Genomic DNA, 13,208 nt, shown 5'->3' with positions numbered 1-13,208 from the left:
TGCCCAACAGAATGGCTGTAATCAAAAAGAAAATAAAATGTGTTCGTAAGGATATGGAGAAAGTTTCATTCTTATATGTTGCTGATGGAAATGTAAAATGGTAGCGACTTTGGAAAGCAGTTTGGAAATTTCTCAAAATGCTTAATATAGAGTTACCATATGATCCAGCAAATGCACTCCCAAGAGAAATGAAAACATGTGTCCCCACAAAAGCTTGCACATGCATGTTCATAGAAACATTATTCATAACAGACAGAACATACAAACAACCCAGTGATAATCAACTGATGAATGGATGAACAACATGGTATATCCATAATATGGAATACTATTTATCCATAAAAGGGAATGAAATATTTATTCATGTGACAATGTGAATGAACCTCAAAAACATTATACTAAGTGAAAGAAGCCAGAAACAAAAGGCCACTGATTATATGCTCCTATTTATCTGAAATTGCTAGAATAGGCAAATCTATAGAACTAGAAAGTAGATCAGTGATTGCCTGGGGCTGGTGCAGGAGGAAAGAAGGGGGAATGACTGCTAATGGGTACAAGATTTCTTTGGGGGATCTTTTCTAATAAAATATTGTCCCAAGGCTAAATGACCCTGACTGAGTCTATTTCTTCGTTTACTGATTTAGGACTAAGGAAAATTTCTTGCTGAATTTTCCCTTGTCCACCTATTTATGTTCCAGTTGAAAAGGACCAAGTTCTTTTCTTAATTTCATGAAGAGTCAAATAACATCTACCTAATTTGAGATTTTTTACATAACAAATATTGACTGTCAGGAAGACATATGAAAGCATTCTGTGTGGTAGTTTGAGTGGCTTCTAGAATTTTAAAAATCAGATGGCAACACATTAGATGGTGAATTGCCTAAAAACAAATAGACCATTAAAAAGACAAACTTTCTTGATATCAACAATATCTGCTTGTTATTTATGGCTTGTTATGGATTTGGGAAGAGACAGAATTTAAAGGAGTTTAGAGAAGTGAACATTGGCAGGAATCATCTGCAAAATCTATAAGGAAGCATTCATTGAAGTAGGATAGAAATGGGGCCCAGCTTATACCACGGGGTGGCAGGTAATGTGAAATCAGCAATATAGGCAAAGGTTCTGAGAGTGAGCTGTCTTCTCAATGTTACCCTGCTGCTCTGAATGCTTTGGTGGCAGGGAGAAGGGGCTGGGGGTATTATGGCTTCACTGCACATTTCCTCTGTGAAACAGTCTAGCTTGTACCCCAACACTTGGCATAACATTTTCTTTCAAAGGTCATAGATGACCTCCTAATTTTGAAATCCAAGACTTTCTCCAACTCTTAATCTCCTTCTGTAGCATTTGTCATTACTGGCCATTCACCCATCACTTGATCTCTGTGACACTATGCCATTTTTACTCAAATTATACATCTCATTCTTTTTTTTTTTTTTTTGAGGCGGAGTCTCGCTCTGCCGCCCAGGGTGGAGTGCAGTGGCCAGACCTCAGCTCACTGCAAGCTCCGCATCCCAGGTTCCCGCCATTCTCCTGCCTCAGCCTCCCGAGTAGCTGGGACTACAGGCGCCCGCCACCTCACCTGGCTAGATTTTTGTATTTTTTAGTAGAGACGGGGTTTCACCGTGTTAGCCAGGATGGTCTTGATCTTCTGACCTTGTGATCCGCCCGTCTCGGCCTCCCAAAGTGCTGGGATTACAGGCTTGAGCCACCGCGCCCGGCCTACATCTCACTCTTGATCCTACAAACACAACTTGCTTCATGGTTTCTTAAGTCATTATTCATCCCACAGGATACCTTTTTGAAAAAATACTAACTGGAAACATTGATGAAAAAGTGGAAATGGCTGAGAGTTCTGGTCAATAATCTTTGCCACTGGCAATTGTGTTACTCTGATTTATTCACTGTTCTTCATTAAATCTTTGATGGTAAGAGGAGTTTTGTTTGTTTGTTTGTTTATTTGTTTTTGGTGACAGGATCTCACTCTGGTTGCCCAGGCTGAGGTGCAACCAGAGTGGGATCCCTGCTCACTGCAACCTCGACCTCCCCAGATTCAGGTGATCCTCCCACCTCAGCCTCCCGAGTAGCTGGGACTACAAGCACATACCACCACACCTGGCTTATTTTTGTATTTTTTGTAGAGACAGGATTTTGCCATGTTGCCCAGGCTGGTCTCAAACTCCTGGGCTCAAGCAATCTGCCCACCTCAGCCTCCCAAAGTGCTGAGATTACAGGCATGAGCCATTGTACCCATTGACTTAAGGAGGAGCTTCTTAAAATGAATGACTTCACAGTGAGTCAGTGGTATCTCCTACCCCAGGTCTTTAATTAAAATATTATAGAAATAATATATTTAGTTATTTGATGGAGAACATAGTCATCAACACAATGAAATAAAAATTTCTTTACCTTTCCATCTGTTGTCTCAACAATTACTGTTCCATCATCTTCACTCCCTTTTACCTCAGCCTCGATGTAAGCATTCTCACCATCAGGAATCCAGCATTTCTTCTTCCCTGTAGAGAAAAAAAAAAAATGGATTATAGCTATAGTACTTACAGAAATATACACTGGACACTTTCATACTGATAGATCTAATCTCATTTCTGCTAAATCAGCTTGTTGACTACAGGAACTTGCAAAGTTATATAAAATCATGAAAGCTCATCCTGAAGACACACTCACTCACATAATGGCTCTACAGGAACAAGAAACATCTCAGCAAGCAGCAGCTTGGGGGCGCCATAGATCATTTTGCTACAAGAAAGTTACCTCCCAACACCCCTCCCAACTCCAACGCTTTCCTCCACTCACACCCCAGGATTTAGGTAACCACCTAACCGCCCTGGTGCTTGCACCCCTTCCAGATTCCCTCCCCAAAAAAACTCATTCAGAAAGGTCTGGGAACAACTAAGTGAAAATTTAGATTAATGGTTACATTCTTTCTTCAGTGTTTCTTTAAACCTCACGTCTAATCTTGGAGTGAAAGTCAGCTAAGTGAAATTACATGGTGGAATTGGCAGGGGGGCAGGTTGAGAAGAGAGAATATGGGTTGTGATTTGTTTTTCTAAGACCACCAGAGTGGGCACAAAAGAACCAGTGAGTAGGCAAGGCTAAAAGCAAAACTGCAAATTTATTCTTTGGTCATCTAGCTTCAGGGACCGGAGCTGGGGGGGGGGTGGAGTTTCTAATACAGTCCCAACAAGAGTGGGGGCTGAGAAAGCCCGCCCCCGGCGCATCTGCTGGGAGCGACTTTTCTAGGAGTGGAAGGGCAATAGGCGGGGCACGGGCATGTCGGGGGGCGGGGGCGGGGGCGCTCCGCAGGTGCCACCAGGTAAATCTTGGTCTCCTCGGATTGACAGCACCTGGTGCATGCCTGATTAATCTGCACCTTCCCGGGCGTCAGCTGCATTCTCGCACACACGGGAAGAGTTGGTGGTGAAGAAGAACCCGGAAGTGCACCATCCTGCCTCCGTTCGTCCAAACAGTCCAACCTTTGATTGATAATAGTGATAAAGGGGCGCCGTGGTCTGTCTGGCTACTTCCTGCTGTTAAGGGGCGTCGTTAAGGTCAGGGCCCATGGTTGGTATTTGGACGTATGGATGAAGAATAAAATAAGGCACAGTATTAGTATAGGAATGAGGAATGGAAGCATTTGTTGGAATATGGGCAAAACCCAGAAGGAAGGTCCTGGCAAGGTTGGGGAGTATGAGATAGTTAAGAAAATTTAGTAAGTTTGAGGCGAGTGGGGGAAAGCCAAACTGATTTCCACTGATTGCTTTAGGTGGGGGCCCTTTTTAGTTGGGAATGAGGAACAAGTGTGCAAAATAGCTGTTGGCCAGGCAGTAATTAAGGAGTGGAGTTTTTGTGGAGTGGATGGCTTTCCGCTTACTCCTACTACAGAGATATTGGATGGAAGGCTAGGTCCAGAGAAGGACGGCAAAACAGAATAGGTAGCCTCACTGTCGATTAAAAAATTGTTTTACCCGCTACCAGGAGAGTTACCCGCGGCTCGGCGAGGGTGATGGGGGTCCCTGAGTCTCGGCACCTTCAGTTGTCGTCGTCCAGATGTAGGAGCTGGAAGGAGCTCCCAGGATCCTGGGAAAGGGGGTCACGTGGAGACGCAGCACCTGTTCTCAGGGTGGGGCAATCAGACTTCCAGTGTCCTCCCTGCTGGCAAGCGGGGCAGGGGGTTGCTGGTGGACAAGGGTTAGGACATTCACTGGCCTAATGTCCTGATGCCTTGCACTTATAGCAAGGCTGCGTTGGGGCTCGGGGACCCTGTGGACACCTGTTGGCATAGTGTCTTGCCTTGCCACACTTATATAGCAGGCTCTTTTTGCAGCCTTGGAGTCTGTGGGATGTGTGCTCTCTGGCCTGAGGTTACGACTGGGCTGTAAAGCCGCTGCTAGGAGCTGAACCTTCTGTTCAAGGCGAGCTTGCCGTCTCCTCTCTGGAGTTATAGACCTTAAAGGCTAATTTAACTAGGTCTTTTATTGGTGTCTGAGGACCATCCTCTACCTTTTGAAGTTTTTTTTTTTACGAATGTCAGGAGCTGATTGAGAAATGAAATAAGATGCCAAAATGGTGGTCCCTGTGGGGGAGGCCGGATCTAACCGGGTATATTGGGTTAGAACCTCAGTTAGTTTAGGGTAGAGGCTAGGATAACCTGGAGGTCATGCCAAGTTAAGTCATAGGCCTGACAAAGGTGTCTAAATTCCTTTATGTATATGGTAGGATTAGCTGAGAAGTCACCTAAACGCTTCTCAATTTTGGAAAGATTGGCCAATGAAAAAGGGACATGTACTCTGACTACCCCCTCCGCCCCAGGCACCTCTCGCAAAGGTGCTAACACTGTAGGAGGGTGTAGGCAGAGATAGGGGACTCAAGACAGCCAGTTGGGGGCCCCGAAGGAGGCATGGGACTGAGTGGATTACTAGTAGATAAGGAGGAGAAAGGAGGAGTCTGGGCAGGAAGGGAGGGGGTGGAGAGAAGGAGGAGTATAGGGACGAGAGCTTAAGGCCCAAAAGCCTTGTACGTAATTAATTTCGGACCACTTGCCTAGCCGCTGGCAGAAATTGCTGAGGTTGATCACGCCACAGTGGAAAGGAAAATTAACCGCTTCCTCCTAAGGTCTTGTTCGAGCTGTAAGGTTTTTAAATTGGCTAGGAGGCACCCTAAGGGGGTGCTCTTTAGAAATTTGGACTGGGGGTTTCCCATTTGTTTCCTCTTTACCGACACAATGAACACAATGGAAATGGAAGTGGATCTCTGCCTGGCTTCAAAGCGTCCTTTGGAACCAGCAGAGACAGACTGGAGGCTTTTGAAGCCAAAGTGGAGATTACCTTCAGGCGGACGTCTCCGTCCTGAATGGGTCTCCCGAGCCACTTGGTGGCTCAAAATGGACCTCGGACCTGCGCAGGATTTTGGCCGAGGGACACAATGGACACAATGGAAATGGAAGTGGATCTCTGCCTGGCTTCAAAGCGTCCTTTGGAACCAGCAAAGACAGACTGGAGGCTCATGGAGCCAAAGTGGAGAGTACCTTCAGGTGGACATCTCCATCCTGAACGGGTCTCCTGAGCCACTTGGTGGCTCAAAATGGACCTCGGACCTTCGCAGGATTTTGGCCGAGGGAGGTAAAGAGGAGACAAGGGCACTTACCCCAGAGAGGCTGTGAGAGTGAGGGAAGCGGGTCTCAGGTCCTGGTCCGTCTGCGGTGTGGAAGCAGGAGGAGGTTCCTCAATCCCTAGAGGCCTGAGGAGGGGTCTCCTCCCGGGTCTTCGGCACCAACTGATTTGTTTTTCTAAGACCACCAGAGTGGGCACAAAAGAACCAGCGAGTAGGCAAGGCTAAAAGCAAAACTGCAAATTTATTCTTTGGTCATCTAGCTTCAGGGACCGGAGCTGGTGGGGGGGGTGGGGGCGTGGAGTTTCTAATACAGTCCCGACAAGAGTGGGGGCTGAGAAAGCCTGCCCCTGGCGCATCTGCTGGGAGCAACTTTTCTAGGAGTGGAAGGGCAATAGGCGGGGCACGGGCATGTTGGGGGAGGGGGGGCGCTCCGCAGGTGCCACCAGGTAAATCTTGGTCTCCTCGGATTGACATCACCTGGTGCATGCCTGATTAATCTGCACCTTCCCGGGCGTCAGCTGCATTCTTGCACACACGGGAAGAGTTGGTGGTGAAGAAGAACCCGGAAGTGCACCATCCTGCCTCCCTTCGTCCAAACAGGTTGTTTATGTCACACAACATAACCAGCTCATATTATTTGCCCCCCATATGTTCTTTTTCTCTCTTCACCTTCCTCACTCCCATACCCCATCCCTAAGCAAAGTAGCCCTCCATAAACTGATTAACCAACAAGAGGTCTGGGGTGAAATGAGCCAGAACTCTTATGAACACCTGAGGCAGCTTCTCTTTCTCTCCCACTTGAAGCAGATAGTGATGATGAGTAAAAACTATGATTTTAAGGGCCTGGGTGCAGTGGCTCACGTTCATAATTCTAGCACTTTGGGAGGCCAAGGTGAGAGGATATCCTGACCCCAGGAGTTCAAGAGTAGCCTGGGCAATATAGCAAGACCCTTTACTCCCCCAGTCCTGTCTCTACAAAAAACAAATAAGGACAGGTGTGGTGGCTCATGCCTGTAATCCCAGCACTTTGGGAGGCCGTGGCGGGTGGATCACGAGGTCAGGAGATCGAGACCATCCTGGCCAACATGGTGAAATCCCATTTCTACTAAAAATACAAAAATTAGCTGGGCATGGTGACATGTGCTTGTAATCCCAGCTACTCAGGAGGCTGAGGCAAGAGAATCACTTGAACCAGGGAGTCGGAGGTTGCAGTGAGCAGAGATCCCACTACTGCACTCCAGCCTGGGTGACAGAGCGAGACTCTGTCTCAAAAATAAAAAATAAAAAAATAAAAATTAGGCAGGTGTGACGGTGCATGACTGTAGTCTTAGCTACTCAGGAGACTGAACGGGGAAGATCACTTGAACCCAGGAGTTGGCTCATTTTCCTTTAAAAGTATATATATGTGTGTGTATATATGTATATGTAATATATCACACTTTCCTTTTAAAGGAAAATGAATATTTTATATATATATGAAAATGAGCCTTAGTAGAAGCTCACAGAAGTCCCCAGGTCACAGCTACTCAGGTAGATGGTGAAAGCCTTTGGCTGAAAGAGGGAAAATGCTAGCCAATGAATGCCTAGGGAAGACACAGGTAAAAACCCCACTATAACCACAACACTAACAGGTAATGTGAACTCAGTCACCACCATCACCTCTAATATATGAGTCACAAAAGCTAGAGAGGGCTCACTGCCGCAGGACAGATGGTCCTTATTTCCCAGAGGAAGGCAATAAGACTGGGGAAGGAGTGTGTACAAAAGAGCTGCAATTGGGCACCATTCGCCCCTTCTTCCACCATGCTTGTTTCTGCAAAGAATTTGGTTGCTCACAACTTTCTTGCTATCAGTGCTGCCTTCTTCGTTTCCCTGATTACAAACAATTCACCACTAAAACTGCTTGGCAAGAGGAGTTTATGTTCCCATCTAGCTGATTGTGCATTTGCTTTCTACTTATCATTTGTGTTTTAAATACTGGCTTTGCATTGTATTCATTATTTTGGTCCCTTTTTGCAAAAACTGATTTTGCTTTGTGTTATGTCTATGAAAATATGCTTGTTTTTGAAAAGCACCCAGTTAGCATATATTTTTTGTTGTGTGTTTAAGGTAAAATGCTCTGCATTTTAAACCAGATGTTATCACTTGAAAGAAACTTGAAGGTCACCTGGCACAGACTCTCTCCCTCTGTATCTCTCTCTCTTTTTAGAAAAAGAACCTTGGGAGAGAGATGAAGAGAGTTGCCCATAGTCACATAGCTAATTAGTGGCAGTCACTGTAATAATGTCTCTAGAAATGAGATCATCCACCTCCTGAATCAGTGCTTCTCCATTACAGCCTGCCTCCTCTAACACATGCTTAGCTTTTTCTCCTCCAATTCTTCTCTTCAGGAGTAGGCTCATCGCCTGCCTCATGATGAAGTCTCTCTTTTACCCTGGAAAAACTTAGTGGGGGATAAAAATTATCAGAAATCCTTTCTCATCTGAGGCCCAAACCCTGACAGGGGCATTTTAAAAAATGAAGTAAATGAACTCCGTCAATTTTAATTCCTGGTGTTCATGAATAATGCAGAGCTGGAAATGCAGACAGCAATGGATTTGAGCGAGACAGCCAGAATTTTAACACTGGCTTCGCTTGTAACAAGATATAAAGCCACATGTCTTCATCTCTTTTGGCCGTTCGTATTCTCATCTGTAAAGTAGGCCTTTTCCTATATGATTTCATAGCTTTAGACAATTAAATATCTTTTCCAATTTAAAGCTAATATGTGTTTATTGAAGAAAACTTGAAGAGTAATGCATGAAGAAAAGAATGTTTTTAATCACCCATAATCAAACAACTCAGAGATAGCCACTGTTATGTATTTGAAGTATTTCTTTCGAATCGTTTTTCTAGGATATCGATTAAAATGGGGGTAATACTATATTCAGTGTTAGAGTTATTTTAAATAGATTGCTTACATGTTCTAATATAAGAATTATTTACATTTGACTTTGGAATGGTGTTTTGTCTTAGCTCTAAAACCACTTGGGCTTCTTCACTGACACCCAGGAATTCTAGTTTTCCTTCTCAGGTATCATAATAATACATTATATTTATTTTTGTCACATTTATAGTCTCATTTGGTCCTCACAGCAATGGAGGAAGGTAGACAGGACAAGTATCATCTCCTTTGACAAATGAGGAAACCAGAGCTCAATAAAGTGAGGTGATTTGCTCTAATTATCCAGCTAGAGATGGTCAAGGACAGGGAATTTAAACCCAAGACTACCTGCTAAATACTTGTCATCACACTGCTTCCATTTGACCCGAGTTCAAAAAAGCAAACTCCATTGTCTACCAGCCTGGGAAGATGAACAATTTTTGCTAACACTTGTCTCTTTGCTGCCAGTGCATTTCTATGAGGAAGGATTCTTTGGTCCAAAAAATTAATAGAAAATTATGTAGATTGCTATGTTTTAAGTAATTATTTACGGTGCTGATTTTAATAAATGCATCATCCAATTATCTCTAATGCTTAGGCCCAATTTTTTTTTTCTTCCTGGCACCACTATTATCTTGTCCTGCATTATCTAACTACCTGCGATAAGCCTCTGTGTGACCAGTTCTGACCTCAGGGATAGTTCAGTTATTGTATTTGATTTGATGGATTATAATTAGCCACAGTCATGAATCCAATGACTGGAAACTGGGAACCGATCCAGAACTGGTCTGTGATGGAAATACAATATCCTCCATAACTGCCTTGAATTATAATTGGTCATATTGAAGTCTAATGTTGACTAATTCTGAATACTAGAACAACATTCAGCCAGTCCTTCTGTTGCACCTACTGAATAATTTTGGATTAAGACATGTAGGTAGCTTGATGCTATATCACACTGTGAATCTGATTTCTACATCTCCAATTAGCTGAAATTCAACACAGACATGTAAAGGTAGCAGGAAAAAGAATAACATTTACTTAGAGATTTCAATGTAGAACTTAGCCCTTTTTTTTTTAAGGCTAAATCCTCATTAACCTTTGTCCTTGCCTGTAACTACCAAGGAATTATGAATCACGGTGAGCAAGTCTCCTAGTTATCTTTTGCTTAGTGTTGGCTAAGTGACCCTGCTGACCTAGAAGACCACCAGAGGCAAAGCTCCAACTTAAGAAAATTCTGGAGAGCCAGAGACAACTTCAAAGTCTGCAGCCTTACCAGAGTCTTTCCCTTTCTTCTTCCCCACAATGTACAAACGTCACCTATCAGTATAAGTCACAGGCCCCTCGATCTACTGTGGCATTCACTGATAACTAAAAGGTTTCTAGGAAAGGCTTTGTCTGTGGCCATTCCTGCAGGTGTCTGTATTACAACAGGGGCTCCTTGAAGAGAAAACCTGTCTTAGGACCAAGTGTGTAGGGCCCGGGCCTAGGCTGCCTCCCAGCCACCATTCCTACCCTGAATACTCAGAGGCCCTCAATTGCTGTTTCCTAGAGGCTGATCACACCCCAAGCAAATAAGTTAGGCTCTAGAACTGATGACTCTTCTCTATCAACCAAATCTTAGTCACCACCTTGAAGGAGCAAAATAAAGTGAAGCCAGCAGCCACCACATGTCTCACCGTCCAAGGCCGTGGCCTGTAGTAGAAGCAGCTCAGCTTCGCTTCTTCTGAGGAAGGCTGCGGCTTCTCCAAGCTCTGACAGATCCATCCTTATTGAGGCAATCCACCAAAAAAAGGCTAGGCCTAAATGTGAGTAGAAAAGATTCACACTGGAAAAAAAACGAAAAAAATTGGTACAGAGAAGAAAAAAGTGGAAATCAAGCTCTAAATGAGCAATCATTCACAAAGATAGACCAAAGAGTATTAAGTTTTCCTACTACTACCTGTGCCCCTTCTTTCTCTTTGCTGTGTCTCAAATTCATACAAAATTAGACTCAAGAATATCTGACTCTAGCAGGGCTGACTTACACACTAGACATAGAAGGCACAGTGCCTGAGGCCCATGATGCTTTTAGGAGCCCATGAAAATGTTTGATTTATTTTTAAATCAGAAGAAAAATATAAGTGTAATATGAATGATACATATTAATGAACAGAGCCTGGATTATATTCATCTTTAGGCCAACACAGTTATGAAATCTGATTTTTAATATTTTTTGTGGAGAAATGGTCCTTAAAAGACAGAAGTGCCTGTAGTCAGTGAAAGTCATAATGCCACCCTGGGCCATGGAGTTCTGAGAGATGATAGGATGGTCCAGATAGAGAAACATCAAGTTGTGGACACTAGGCCCTTTCATAGGAGGGGAGAGGTGTTTCGAGGTATCTAATTACCCCCAAGTAGACAGACCGTCATAGACAGACTATGGTTACAAAGAGAAGTGGTTCAGATAAATGTTCAGTAGTAGACAGTAAAGGGATAAAAAGATAAGTATCTTGGCAGAAATAAGTGTCTGGGAGCAGATGATTTACAAAAATACAAGCACAGATGGGCATTTGGGAGACCTGGCCAAGAACAATAATGAAGAAGCCCAGGCAGAAGGTGACAAGCAGGTTACAGGGTGATGTGAGTGAGGCTGGAGTAAATAAAGAAGTTCATTGGCTCAAGCCAGGCAAGTATCAGTCTTAGAGGGACCAAGTTGCTGGGCAGATTGTCAAGGCTGAAGTCATTGAGCACCCACTGTATAGCAAACACTGGACATAGTTTATCTTTAATTTTCACACTTTACATTTGATAACAGGGAGGAGAAGAAATGAAAACTGGGTCTTCATGATCTTAAATGATATAAGCTGTTATTCTCTCTATTTGGACAAAAAAAAGTCTTCCTCTTCACTCAAGTGTGCAAGGCAAGTGTTACTCGTCCCATTTATAGGTGAGAAAGTAGAGAAGGACTTGCCAAGTTTGCTTAGCTCAGGTGCTGCCTTTGAGGACAGATCAGCACCCACTTCAGAATGAACTGCAATCACTTACTCTCTTGCAATGAACAAATCCAATAAACTAATGTATTTCACTGCACTTAATCTGCTTTTCTTCTTTGTGGTGGCTTGGATAGGTATAGAGATGCCACTTTTAGGATCTAGTTTAAAGGAATATGGCTTAAAGCAAAGACTAGTGGTCTAGGCTAAGACTTAGTTTTATTTCTGCCAGAAAAGAGGCATGTGACTTGTGGGAAATCACTTAGCGATAGTAGGTGCAGTTTCCTCGCCTATGTAATGCAAGCACTAGTCTTAATGTACAGGAACATTTCCTGAAGTGGAGAGAAGAAAACATGCTCAAGAGAAACAACATACATGATGGCCCTCCAGAGTTGGGACTGAAGGTAGCATTTCTCAGGGAAAAAGACAAAACTGATTTTTCTGCAGGTGAGCATTCAGATTCAGGTTTCGTAATCATTATAACAGTAATAACATTGTTAGACATTTGAATATAGAAGAACTCAAGATAAAGGAAAGCTCTGAAAGTAAGGCAGAGAAATTTAGAAATAGATGATAGGAAACATCATCAACTCTATGGGCAGGAACATGAGGAAAGCAGTATTTCAGGAAAATGGCTCTGACAGCATATTCTGGGTAGATGGGGATGAGGAAAAGCTATAGTCAGGGAGACAAGTTGTGAGTCTGGATTTGTGAAAGAATGCACTATATCCTCCTCCTCTCTGTATGTGTGACCTCCTCGTGGCTTGCACTCAGTAGACAGTAGAGCTCAGGAAGTCTATTGGGAATATAAAAGATATCCATTAATACATGTGTGTACAAACTTCCTGAAAAGATACCTAAGAAATGGATATCTGAGTAGTGAGAGCAGGAGATGGGTGGGAGAAGGAGAGAAATACCTTTCATTTCATTCCATTCTGGTCGGTCAATGTGTGCCATGTGCTTATATTTCATAATTAACAGAATTTTTACAAGTAGTTCTTATTATAACATCAGAGATGAAGAGATCACAGCAAGACATAGAGCACACAGCTGTGTAACTCTCCCTGCAAGTCTGGAGCATTTAATATATTTAAAAGTATACAAGGAACAGAATATACAGAAGCAGGCACTAGAAAGTAGGAAACAGTAGGTGCCAGGAGTGGGGCAGGCCTGGCCATCATTTGGAGATAGGTAACTGAAGCCAAGAGAATGATTCACCTGAGCAAAAAAAGGATCGAAATCCTTCTTTCTCCTTGGCCCCCTCCAGCATCCATTAACCCCTTAATGTCCTACTGACCTCTGGGTCTCTTTAGGTTCCAGTTGCACATATGGCTTTACAATTTTATAGAATAACACACTTGTCACAGCCCAGTCCTAGCAACATCTTAAATTAGAAAATGGGCCGGGTGCGGTGGCTCAAGCCTGTAATCCCAGCACTTTGGGAGGCCGAGACGGGTGGATCATGAGGTCAGGAGATCGAGACCATCCTGGCTAACATGGTGAAACCCCGTCTCTACTAAAAAAATACAAAAAACTAGCCGGGCGAGGTGGCGGGCGCCTGTAGTCCCAGCTACTCGGGAGGCTGAAGCAGGAGAATGGCATAAACCCGGGAGGCAGAACTTGCAGTGAGCTGAGATCCGGCCACTGCACTCCAGCCTGGGCGACAGAGCGAGACTCCATCTCAA

At 43.8% G+C, this 13,208-nt stretch overlaps 1 protein-coding gene across 1 annotated transcript in view; it reads right to left on the bottom strand.

Annotated features, from left to right (window-relative positions):
* LOC111542200 (myosin-15) overlaps nt 1–13,208 on the bottom strand; it is a 143,072-nt gene that overhangs the window by 121,883 nt on the left and 7,981 nt on the right. Inside the window, 3 exon segments of the mRNA XM_023211420.3 lie at nt 2,407–2,513; nt 10,231–10,351; nt 10,353–10,379. Coding sequence (XP_023067188.2) covers nt 2,407–2,513; nt 10,231–10,351; nt 10,353–10,379 — 255 coding nt within the window.

This window comes from Piliocolobus tephrosceles, unplaced genomic scaffold (assembly GCF_002776525.5).
Source record: "Piliocolobus tephrosceles isolate RC106 unplaced genomic scaffold, ASM277652v3 unscaffolded_19, whole genome shotgun sequence".
NCBI lineage: Eukaryota > Metazoa > Chordata > Mammalia > Primates > Cercopithecidae > Piliocolobus > Piliocolobus tephrosceles.
Note: the sequence above shows the minus strand (reverse complement) of the source record. Positions and strands in the feature narration are given on the sequence as shown.